Raw genomic sequence first — 12,721 nt, forward strand, 5'->3', positions numbered from 1 at the left:
ATGGGATCCGTTAAAGCTTCTAGATCAGTGGTTACCCAAACCGTGCCCTTTAAGGGCTTTTGGACTTCAGCTCCCAGAATCCCATACCATTGGCCAACGTGGATGAGGCTTCTGGAGCCTGAAGTCCAAAATCTCTTAAAGGGACCACTGCTCTAGAGTGAATGATGCAACGGCAAACAATGGTTGCTCCAATAGCAAGATGGCCACCCGCCTCTTTCGCCTCTGATTGGGCGGAACGGTGGTGGAGGCACGCCCCCTTTCGTCGAATTGGCTGAAACGCGGCTGCTGCTGGAGCTGCGCTGCCACGCGACGCGGCGTCCTGCGTTCCCTTCCAGAATAAGTGAGCCACGTGGGAGGTATGGGCAGCTTCGCCTTCCAGGGAGATGAATGCAGCGGGGCAGGGGCTGCACTGAGCGGAGGGTAGACCAAGGGCAGCAGGGGCAGAATGGGGGGGAGGCAGTGGTCCCCATACTGAGCCCTTTAAGAGATTTGGACTTCATCTCCCAGAAGTCTCAGCCGTGTTGGCCAATAGTCTGGGATTCTGGGAGCTGAAGTCCAAAAGCCCTCAAAGAGCAGAGTTTGGGGACTGCTGGAGCAAGGTGTGTGTTGCTATTGTTGTTGTGTGCCTTCCATTCGTTACCGACTTATGGTGACCCTAAGGCAAAACTATCATGGGGTTTTCTTGGCAAGGTTTCTTCAGAGGGGGCTTGCCATTGGCATTTGTGTGTGTTGTGTGCCTTCAAGTCATTTCTGACTTATGGCAACTCTTAGGTGAATCTTTGTTGTTGTGTGCCTTTAAGTCATTTCCTGCTTACAGCAACCCTTAGGCGACCCTATAATGGGGCTTTCTTGGTAAGTTTCTTCAGAAAGAGTTTGCCATTGGCATCCCCTGAGGAGGCTGAGAGAGTGTGACCTATTGCCCAAGGTCCCCCAGTGGGTTTCCATGGCTGGGCCGGGACTCGAACCCTGGTCTCCAGCGTCCTACTCTAACGCTCAAGCCACTACACTGGAACTGTGGAAAATGTTGGGGAACTCCCTTTATTTTATCAAGGGGACACTTTCTGCTGACAGGTGGCTGAGGGCAGTGGGTTTCCAGTCTTTGTGGCTGCTATGTGCTTCTTCAAGGTCCTCAGGAACCTGACCCCCATTCTTCTAACCCCAGACTGCCCTGGCAATAACAGGGCTCCAAAGGGGGTTTCCACTGCAATTCCTCTTGGTCCATTTTCCCTCCAGAGAAGCCTCCTTAGAAGTACCTCTTGACAGAGAGTGGCTCCACGTGAGTTTTCCTGGCCTCACTGTGTGCCTTCAAGTCCTTTTCAACATATGGCGACCCTAAGGCGAGCCTATCATGGGGTCTTCTTGGTAAGGTTTGCTCAGAAGAGGTTTGCCATGGCCTTCCCCTGAGGCTGAGGGCATATGGCTTGCCCAAGGTCACCCAGTGGATTCAAACCCTGATCTCCAGAGTCGTAGTCCAACACTCAAACTACGGCTCTATCCTCAAGTGTGTTGCTGCCTTCAAGTGAGTTAGGGCGACCCCATGAATTTTGTGGGGTTTTCCTCGGCAAGGATGAGTCATGGTGCATCCACACTACAGAAATTATGCAGTTTGACACAGCTTTAACTGTCCTGGCCCCATCCTACAGAATTGGGGAATGTGTAGTTTGATGAGGCACTTACAAAGATTTTTGTAAAACTGCACATCCTAGGTTTGCATAGGATAGAGCTACAGCACTTAAAGTGGTGTCAAATGCATTATTTATACAATGCCCCAGCGTGGCATAGTGGTTTGAGTGTTGGACTAAGACTCAAGCTTTGATTCTCTGTTCGGCCATGAAACCCACTGGGTGACCTTAGGCAAGTCACATTCTCCCAGCCTCAGAAGTGGCAATGGCAAACCTCCTCTGAACGAATCATGCCAAGAAAACTCCATGATACGGTCGCCATAAATCAGAAAGGACTTGGGGACACACAACATCAGATGTATCCTCAGAGATGGTTTCTAAAGGTTCTCACTGCAGATATTTGGCCTTTGTGGTGGTTTCCATAAATTCAAACGGGGTCTGGAAATGGACTGTGTATTCTCTACGCAACATGGATTGCCTAGTTAATGGTGAAATGCTGTTATTTGTTACCTCATTGTTTTGTCTTCTTTCTTTTACTCCCAGGCAACCAATTAGTCGCTTCTTAGCAACTGCTGATACCATGAGTGTGGGCTTCATTGGTGCCGGGCAGCTGGCCTTCTCCCTGGCTCGGGGTTTTACCGCAGCAGGTAGGCAGACAATATCAGCACTACCACAAGCTAGAGCTGATGTACACAGTGATTACTGTATCCTCTCTATGAGTAGCTCCAGCATATAATGTTCTGTAACTTTATCCTTCCGTGCAAACCTGGGAAAAATACTGGAAATTATAATAAATACCCCATCCTGGTAACTTGTGCAAATGCACATTGTTTTTGTGCCTGTCATATGACTTTTTCTGTAATGAAATCTGTGTGCACACACATACATACTGTGTTTGGAAATGTTTGAGGGAAAGCGCTTTTTGTTACTCTGCTACAAGGTAGGCCTGATGTTAAGCTCACGTTTATGTGTATACCGAGGTAACTTTTGCTGAAATTTCACTCTTAACTGCCTTCTTAATAACTAGCTACTCTATCTAGAATAACCTGTTCCACAGCAAAATATATGCATTGTTGCAAAAAAGATAATTGCTGAGAAGCCAACATAGGTGAATCTGTCTATTCCCCTTGCATTTTAAAATCTTTCTTGCATTTAATTATCATTGCCTGAAACCACAGCCTAGAACCCAATCCTAAGACTGATGTTTACAGAAGCTTCCCAGTGGTTAATATGGAAAAGAAAATTCCAGCTAGTCCCTTAGGAGTAAAGTAATAAAACTGGAACACACTCTGGGGGGAGGGGACTAACAACCAACCTTGCAAATTTTGCAACGTAGCTCTTCCCACAGTTTTTGGGAAGTGTAACATTCTCAAGGATGGAATTCTGTGTGGAAATACCTGTGGCACCTGAATGCTTATGGGGCATCCCTTTGTTTCATGGGGTCATTCCTCAGATGGAGAACTCTGTTTGAGTTGCCTAATGTGAAAAAACAAATGAAAATCATGCTGGTAAGTAAGTGGAGGAATTGTGCTGAAGTGGGAAGCGATGCCCAGTAGCTGAATGATTTGGTTTAACTGGAGAGGCAAGAGGCTGTGGTAAACAATTTTCCCCCCTCTTTTCAGGGATCTTAGCTGCTCACAAGATTACAGCAAGTGCACCCGACACTGATCTTCCAACAGTATCAGGGCTGAGGGTAGGTTCAAGAAACCAAAAAGTCTAATATGTCTCTTTCACACTCACAAAAATCCGATGCAAATCTTACCAGGTTTGTATTTTGTTGAATGCTGTGCTTATTTTATTTATTTATTTAGAGCCCTGTTCTTCAGCCCCAAAGGCTCTCAGAGCGGCTCGGAGTGTTATTCTGACAGGCTTAAGAGCTGAACTTCCCAGTCACTTCTTTCTTTGCCACCAAGGCTGGTTGATACCTTATAAAACGGAGCTATAAAATTGAAAAAATTATGCCCAGTTATGTATGGCATACAAATTTATGTAATTGGTCAAGAATGATGGTCCCTTTTAAACTTGAGAATAACTTTGGGATGGGTCTCGCCATACTATGTCATCAATGCCCATCAGCACTCTACATCGGGCAAACAGGACAGTCCCTGCATCAGAGGGTAAATGGACATAAATCAGACACAATGGGAATACACAAAAACTGGTGGCAGAACATTTCAGTCTTCCTGGTATTCCATGTCAGACCTCAGAACAGTGGTCCTTGAACAAAAGAACTACAAAGGTAGATTGGAAAGAGTTAACAGCAAAATTGGAATTCATCCATAAAGTACAGTCCCTCAGCAATTAACTGAACAGGGACAATGGCTTCCTGGCTCACTGCACACATTTCAACACTATCTGACCCCATTCTCATGCGGCGTCCTACTCTCATCTATTCTCCCCACCTGCAAGCTAGTTTCCAAGGCCAAACCGCTCTTGCTATCTTGTTATGTCTTTGTCTACAAACTACCATCATTAAAACTGTACTTGCTACTTTATTTATGGACATTCTTACATACCTATGGCATATATATGTCTGTCCCTGGCTTCCACTCCACCAAAAGTATTTGAGAAAGTAGACTGATATCTACAGAAGCTCAAGCTGCCAACTTCTTTCTTTCAGTTAGTCATAAAGGTGCTACAAGATCTCTCTACATTTGGGATAGGGTGATTGAGACGTGCATATTAGGGGAGGCATTTCTTCTCTTATGCCGTTTAAATTAATACACCAAGTATTAATTTAAAAGTAATTAGCTTACTTGCTAATTAGCTTACTTGCTGTTCACCGCTATGATCTTTGGAATAGCGGTACATAAATAAAACAAATTATTATTATTATTACCAAGTGCTTTATCCTCCTGTAGCATTTCAGATGCATGTATTCCCTCATAAACACCCATTTGAATCCCTGGGGAGGCAAGTTACTTGCTATGTGGGAACAGGTTGGACAGAGTTTATTTTCATTTTATTTATTATTTATTTATGGTATTTATACCCCGCCCTTCAGCCCTAAAGGCTACAATTGAATCTCAATCTCTGTGTTCAGTGCCCATATGTAAAGGACAAAGCCCTGGGACTATAAAGGCTGATGACATTTTGTGTATTTAATTTGCTTGTATTGTAATATGACATTGGTCATTATTCAAATGTTGTACACCGCTTTGATCTACAAGGAAAAGCGGTATATAAATAAACAATTTATTAATTTATTTATTATTAAGTTCATCATGTTTTTGCAGTTGCCAATAAACATGATGTTGCCCAAACCACATCTGATCCTCTTGCCCTTGGTGGTGTAAAAACAGAAAGAGTGGGATGCTTCACTAGCTACTTTTCATCTTCTTTCTAGAAAATAGGTGTGAATTTTACCCTAAGCAACAAAGAGACGGTTAAAAACAGCGATGTTCTGTTCCTGGCAGTGAAACCTCCCATAATTCCATTCATCTTGGATGAGATTGGCTCAGACATAGAAGATCGGCACATTGTGGTCTCGTGTGCTGCTGGAGTTACGATCAGCTCTATTGAGAAGGTGAGAGCCTCACAGCACTCTTTTCTAACAGTTATCTTTAGGGGAGCTGACCATGGTCAAAGGGCAGCCTGTGGAACCTTCTAAAGACCAGACTAGAAATGGATAGAAACAGTTCTATATGTTCACATGTGGAACTGCTGCAATCATGTGGAAAAAAGAATGGCAACAGTCTTTATTCATTTTCAGAAATACCTCTTAAATCTATGTGCCTGTTTAGAGAAATCTGAAAATATCATGGTAGTTTTAATGTCGTGGTAATTACTTAGAACCTTAATAAAAGCAGTTGTCTATATTTTGTTGTATTTGATGATTCTGAAGTATGGAATTGTCTAATTAACAATTTGCAAGCTGCTCTGGGAGCCTTGTGGCAGAAGAATGGGGTATAAATATAAATGTAATATAAATAAATAAATAAACTTTGAAAATGGGGTGGGGGAATTAAAGCTGGTCATCTGGCTAAAATATTAAACAGCTTATAATAATTCTGACACATCAGGAATTATTTTCTGAAAATGAAATGAAAAATGACTTATTCAGCATTGTGGAAGCAATGCAAATATTCGCCTGCTGACCTGGGATCTTTTGTGTCAGAGAAGACATTTGACAAATAATTTGAATGTAAAATTAAGTTGCTTTCTCTGAAAGAAACATTACCTATATCTGTGTTGCATTGGCTCTTAGCCTGTCCAGAAGATACAGGCAATGAGAGACAAACAGTCAAGGAAGTCTGTTGCTGGGTACTTGGCACTGACTGGTTTGCCCATACTTCTGATTTATGATTTTGTGACCTCCCTGTGTTTTCAGTATGCTTTGTGACCTCCTTGTGTTTTCATTTATGCTCTGGGTAATGATTTTTCAGGTGCTGTTAAGAATAAAGATAACATAGACAAGACAGGATCTTATTGGAGCCTTAGCCTACTAGTGTTTGTAGCTGTTGATTTGCATTCAACTGCTGTTGGTAACAGTGCTCAAGCACTGACCAGTGCCACCCTGTGGACACATTCCTAAATTCTCACAGGGATGATGTCATGTATATATAGTCAGTCTTGCTGATTTTAGGCCTTTGACCTTGTGGTTTCTGACCTTTCTGTAAGGATATTTATTTACTTAAATAAACACTATATCACAAGATCTCAGAGTGGCATATGAATAAAATCAATATGGACAGCTAAATATCCTAAAGGCACCAGATCAGAACTAGCAAAACCACCTGTGAATATTCCTAACCTAAAAAACCCCTATGGTGTGTTACAGACCGCTCCTTTGAGGCAGCCTGTACCCGCCCCTTTCCCCGGGGTATCGGGGCCTCCGTGGCCAGAACGGCAGCCGATCCACCGCTTTCCAGGCTGCGGGGAAGCAGCAAAAGGCTGCTTCCCCGTAGCCTGGAATGGGGTGTCCTTGGGGCTTCAAGCCCCAAGGACACCCTGCGGCGGCGGGGAGGAGGAGAAAGGGGCCACTTGGCCCCTTTCTCCTTTGCGCCACTGGGCGCAGCTGTGTGAAGGCTGCGCCCAGCGGTACAAACCAGGAAGGAGCTCCGAAACGTATAGAGGCGGTGTGGTCGTGACGTCATTATGGCGGCCCCCATGTAGATGGGGCACTGCCATTTTGTACGGACTCAGTCCATACTAGGGTTGGGGGGTGCGGAAGCACCGCATCTTCCTAACCCTAATACGTACTGACTCTGTACTAAAAGGCTAGTCTGTAACGGGCCTATGAGATTCATGGGGTAGCACAGGCGACTTGAAGACACATACATAATTTAAATAATCTAAAAGTGTGTTAAAAATGTTAAATTAAAACAGGTTTAAAGAGTTAAAGCTGATCCATATGAAATGTTTTAAAGTTAATAATTTCTTGCCTGTGGCTCCCATCTGCAACAGCCAGCATGGGCAATGACCCTGGATGGTCATAATCCCATCCTAAATTCTTCTATTGATTGCAAAGTCTTGAGTTGAACAAATGCTTCTTAATCCTAATGTGTGTTTGCATCTTATGTCATTATTTTACATTTCAGCTTTGTTTAATGGACCTTGTTTTTTAGTTAAAAAAAATTAAATACAGTGGATTCTGCAGGTCTGAAATCTGCCCCACTTGATCTAAAAGAGACCACGTGCTTGCACTAAGGGGTGGTAATAATGCATCGGAACCTATATAGCTGATCTGTAATGTTTAAAAATCAGAGTTGAGTTGTCACTGCTGCTTTCTACAAGAGAGTTACTTTTACCTGTAAGCTGCAAGTTAAATATGCTCATTTATTTCTCCTATTTTGTATCTCAAGAAACTCTCTGCCTTCTGCCCCACCCCAAAAGTCATCAGATGCATGACCAACACACCAGTGATTGTACGGGAAGGAGCCACAGTCTATGCCACAGGAACGCATGCCGATGTGGAAGATGGAAAGCTCTTAGAACAGCTGATGGCCAGTGTGGGCTTTTGCACCGAGGTGGAGGAAGACTTGATAGATGCTGTTACTGGACTCAGTGGAAGTGGGCCTGCTTATGTATGTGCCATTTTTCTTTCCACTATGCAAATTTCATTCTTTTATTTTCTGTATGTGTCAGACATAACTTACACTTGGTATCTGCTGTGGTTTGGTTCCAGGACACAAATACACAAACACATTGATACCAAAATCCATGGATGTTCAAATTCCATTATATACAATGGAATAATAAAATGGTGTCCCTTATATAAAATGGCAAAATCAAGGTTTGCTTTTTAGATTTTTAAAAAATATATAATTCCAAGCCATGTACTGTTGAATCTGTGGATACAGAAGGTTGACTGTAATGTGAAAATAGGGGTGGATTAAATGTAGAAACAGGACTTGCAGTATGTAGTATTTTTATAGGAGGCAGATTGGCCAGCAGTTATTTTGCTGGAGCTTAATAGTAACAGGTGTCACCTCTTTAATACAGGGGTGGTAATCTTGTGATCCTACAGAGATTGGACTGCAACTCCCAGAAGTCCTAGTCAGCATAGAGGAATGCTGAAAGTTGCAGTCCAGCAACATTTGGAGGGCCATGTGACTTCTGCCCCTGCCATAACATCCCTGGAACAATTGAGTTGTTGGTCCTTGTTCATATCTGTTGTCAGTCAACAAGGACCCATCAACAACTGGCCATTTGGAAGCAGTGAGTGCCTGATGGATGTAACAAACTTCCCTAATCCCAGGTTAGCTTTGGGTGGAACTGAACTCTAAGATGATTGATTTGTACTTGTACTTAATGAAGAATAGTCTATGTACAGTATTGGGAATCGGGAAGGCTAGATTTGCTGGTGAGATCAGCTAGGAATGATTTGTCCCCTGCACTGTAGCAATAGCAATAACATTTCTATACTGCTTATCAGTACACTTAAGCACTCTCTAAGCGGTTTAAAAAGTGTAAGTTAATTGCCCCCAACAATCTGGGTACTCATTTTAGCGACCTCAGAAGGATGCAAGCCTGAGTCAAGCTTGAACCCCTGGGCTGGTATTGAACTTGCAACCTTGTGGTTTGTGAGTGAGTGGCTGCAGTACAGGCATTTAACCACTGTGCCACTAAGGCTCTTTATATGTTCAAGCACTCTAATCCCCCTTCCCCTTCTGGCTTTGATTTCCTGTGATCCTTTGGTCTCCTAGGCATTCACAGCCCTGGATGCCCTGGCAGATGGAGGGGTGAAGATGGGCCTTCCTCGCAGACTGGCTGTACGGCTGGGAGCCCAGGCATTGCTGGTCAGTGTGTGTCTCAGTAGTTTGAATGCTTATGCTTCTTCAAGCTGTGTGTCAGTACTTAGTTATAAATATTCAGATCTTGGAATGATACATGTAAGAATAATGATTATACATGAATGATTATGCTGAAGCTCACCATAACAAAACAATGGGAAGATGGTGCTACATCACCCTTCTGTTTCAGTTATGGCGGACATCAGTATGCCCATTATATTCATTCTGAAACGTAACTGCCCATTCTCTGCACTTTGACATCCTCATATAATTTGTTTCAAAAGATTTGAATGCTTTAAGCTCATGGAAGCACCCTGCACAGCTCAGCTTTTTTATCTTAATAGATTTCTTGTTGAACTCACAAGAGCATAGATTAAAAACAGATAGGTAGAAACTCAGTAGCTATGCAGCAAAATAGAACAAAATCCATAGTGATAACTTTATTGGCCAATCAAAATGCACAAGATGCAAGCTTTCAAAGCTCCACTGGCTTTTTCATCAAGCAAAGATGTTAAAAATCATACAGGAGATTTTTAACAATTAATAATACATGTGGTCTTGCTGAGTCTTCCATACTTTTTACTAGTAAAAAGCTGTTGAAAAGAAACAGATGGAATAAGTGTATGGTACCTTTTGATTGATACTCTAGCTTGGGCTTGGAAAAGTAACTTTTTTGAACTACAGCTCCCATAATCCCCAGCCAGAAAAGCCACTGGCCAAAGATTCTGAGAGGTGTAATTAAAAATTTAGAAAATATATATCTGTGGTTGAGTGCTGCCTTCTGTTAATTTGGAAGCCTCCAACAGTGTCTTGAGCATTTTCGTAGGAAGACAGTTAACATTTCTTTTAAATAATGCATTTTAAGAAAATAAAATTTTGTTCATGTGAAATCCTTTGCTACTGCTTCTGAAGAGTTTTTGACTCCTTACCCCAATTCTCCAGGGAGCTGCCAAGATGCTGTTGGAATCAGAGCAGCATCCAGGACAACTGAAGGACAACGTCTGCTCCCCAGGGGGTGCTACCATCTATGCCCTGCACTTCCTGGAGAGTGGGGGTTTCCGCTCACTCCTCATCAATGCAGTGGAGGCATCCTGCATCAGGACAAGGTATGTGCAAGGAGGTGAGGAATGGTCCCTTCTAGGCTGTATGCTCTGAGTTACTAATGAATTTTCTCTTCCCTAACAGGGAGCTGCAGTGTTTGGCTGACCAGGAGACGGTTTCCCCTGCTGCCATTAAGAAGACCTTAATGGATAAAGTGAAGCTAGAGTCTTCCTCTGCCAACAAGGTCAGCCTATTCAACAACAAGAATCCTGGGAACAAGAAGTACTGAGGAGACCCAGCCGTGGCTTGGTCACACTTTTCTTTTTCTTTCAAGGGAATCTGTAGGTCACGCCATTTGGGGGAGGGAGGGAGGAATATCCTGGACTCAAAGGGACTTCTAGCTTCCTGAGAATAGTGGTAAGATCAGCAATGTGCAGGGGCTGGAGGTGGAGCACAATAATCAGACCTTTCTCCTGAGTGGGCAGATCTTCTGAACCTCACAGGTGCTCTTCTGCAGCTGTTTCAGGGCTATTATGTACTACTCTTTATCCTGATTTTCCTCTGGAGAGGTCCTTTGTTATAAATCCTCACAACAGCCTTGTGGGATAGCTTAACCCTGGAAGACAATGGTTGGCCCAGGTTACTTTGTGATTAAGCAGGGATCTGAACCTACATACTATTCTCAGGCAGTGCCAATTTCCTGTGATTTTTTTTTATCACATCAGAGGCTGAAGCCCAAGCAGGGTCTTTGAGTCACAAATTCTGTTTTCATTGGAGAGTGGTTACTATCCAGTCTGCAGGACATTCTGGATTTGTGTAGTGGGTGAGCAGAGCTTGAAACTGTTTGAATTAACAAATTAACAGCAAATTGGAAAATGATTTGTTAGTGTTATTGGTGGGGTTGTTATACAGGTTGAATCTCCCTTATCTGAAATCTTGGGACCAGAAGTGTTTTGGATTTCTGAGCTTTTCAAATTTTGGAATATTTACATAAACATAATGTATCTCGGAGATGGGACCCAAGTGTAAACATAAAATTCATTTATGTTTTATATACACCTTATACACATAGCCTGAAAGTAATTTTATACACAATATTTTTAATGATTTTGTGCAGAAAACAAAGTTTTTGTACACTGAGCAATCAGAAAGCAAAGATGTCACTATCTGAGCTACCCATGTGGACAATTGTGGAGTTTGGAATATTTTGGATTTCAGAATTCCAGCTGAGGGAGACTTAGCCATAATTATTTCATCTTCAGCATCAGAAATGTATGTTAATTTACTTTTAAATTGTCAAACTCTTAAAACTGCTAAAGTTTACCCTCAAAAAACAACAATTAAATTAAGGCAATTAAAGTAAGGTAAAATTTATTCAATACTGATGTTGTTTTAACATCTAAAAACTAACAATTTTTAAAATAGACCTTTAAAATATTATTGGGGTTCTTGTTACATAGCAACTGCTCCTATTCCCCATATATCACTGTTTCTGCTTCAGAAATTTCTGCTGTATCAGAAATCACAGATTTCCTGGATTGAACAGCTCCTAGATGCTGTCCACCATAGTGAAGAAAAACCATTACAGTCTTTTTCTGCTTTCTTTCATCTTCTCCTACTGTACTTCTAAAAGGGAAACTCATACACATTTACCGTATGCTACAAACCAAAAGAGATGTCCATTTATATTTGCAGTAGCTCAACTCAGGAGTATAGGAAACCTTTCCATCTGCCCACACCATGGTCACATTTGCCCATCTAGCTCTGTATTGTCTGCTTTGACTGGCAGCAGCACTCTGGACTCTTGTGGGCAAAAATCTATCCCCTGTCTCCTGCTCACCTGATCTTTAACCTGGACATGCCAGTGACATCATCTCTTATTGTCACATCTTGGCAATGCATGCTTAGTGATGGCTTTGAAAACCAGAACTTGTTCAGATCACTTGGTTGATAAAGGACTAATTTAATGGGTCACCTTTTGTTGATAAAAGGGAAGTGTCAGCAGTAACCAAGATACAAACATGAAATGTATGACTATGCTGTCATGACAGACACTTCTTCTGTAGGATTTCATTTGCAACACTGCTCTACTATTCCGTTTTTGCAAGCAAGACCTGAGACTTGAAGCTTGCTGAAGAGTTCACAATGGCCAAAGTTATCAGGAGGCCTGGATTCCAGGTAGACAGGAAATCTGAGTTACTTAATAGGGTAAGGCATTGGAAAGGCAACTCTGCCCCTTAGAGATTAGCTTCTCTGAGGTACTGCCTAAATTTACTTAGTCTATGGTGCTTCAATAACTTTTCTAAGTTTGCTTTTTTTTTTTAGCAGAGCAAAACAATTTGCCTCCTATGCTGAAGAAACAGAGCTGAGGAGTGCAAAGACAGGTGTTGATGCCCTAAACATGGTGGTGACATACCAGTAGAGTTGCTAGGTGGAGTGAAGAATAGAACTCCTGCCCTACTCATGGTTGTGTAGAAGAGGGAATTTCAGCAAGTGCTGCTTTTGTCTGAAGTGCTAGTGTCTGAATACTTGCCAAGAAAATAGGTAATGATAGGTCATCTTAGGGTCACCATAAGTTGGAAACGACTTAAAGGTACACAAACAACTACATGTATTCACTGTCTGGGAAACTTTACATAGAGAATCTCATTATTCAGCAGTTATGCATAACGTTATCTGAAGCATGTTTGCTTCACTCACCATTCAATCAGTCCTTTGCTTCTCCCATGTCACTGTTGGCCAATGACTGGAACGAAGCAGTCTTGAGCAAAGTGCGGAGGAAATAAAGTATGCCCATTCACTATTCACATAGTGGTAGCAGAT

General features: G+C 42.4%; 1 protein-coding gene across 5 annotated transcripts; it reads left to right on the forward strand.

Annotated features, from left to right (window-relative positions):
* Positions 1–262: 262 nt before the first annotated feature.
* Positions 263–10,928, forward strand: PYCR1 (pyrroline-5-carboxylate reductase 1). Of its 5 annotated transcripts, none has more exons than XM_042454925.1 (8): positions 263–340; positions 2,166–2,269; positions 3,245–3,315; positions 4,969–5,148; positions 7,427–7,648; positions 8,771–8,863; positions 9,800–9,963; positions 10,043–10,928. In XM_042454925.1, exons 2-8 carry the CDS (start codon positions 2,203–2,205, stop codon positions 10,185–10,187), a joined length of 942 nt encoding a protein of 313 aa, XP_042310859.1. In that variant the 5' UTR covers positions 263–340; positions 2,166–2,202; the 3' UTR covers positions 10,188–10,928. The 5 variants fall into 5 exon arrangements, with proteins under 5 accessions (XP_042310859.1, XP_042310858.1, XP_042310861.1 ...); XM_042454924.1 differs by having other exon boundaries at positions 272–356; XM_042454927.1 differs by lacking the exon at positions 263–340 and adding an exon at positions 385–420.
* The last annotated feature ends 1,793 nt before the right edge of the window (positions 10,929–12,721 follow it).

The sequence above is a fragment of the Sceloporus undulatus genome, chromosome 2 (assembly GCF_019175285.1).
Source record: "Sceloporus undulatus isolate JIND9_A2432 ecotype Alabama chromosome 2, SceUnd_v1.1, whole genome shotgun sequence".
Classification (NCBI taxonomy): domain Eukaryota; kingdom Metazoa; phylum Chordata; class Lepidosauria; order Squamata; family Phrynosomatidae; genus Sceloporus; species Sceloporus undulatus.

Coding starts and splice junctions, on each gene's coding strand:
- PYCR1 (XM_042454923.1), top strand. Junction 3,316..4,968: donor CAACAGTATCAGGGCTGAGG/GTAGGTTCAAGA, acceptor TCTTCTTTCTAG/AAAATAGGTGTGAATTTTAC. Junction 8,864..9,799: donor TGGGAGCCCAGGCATTGCTG/GTCAGTGTGTGT, acceptor CCAATTCTCCAG/GGAGCTGCCAAGATGCTGTT.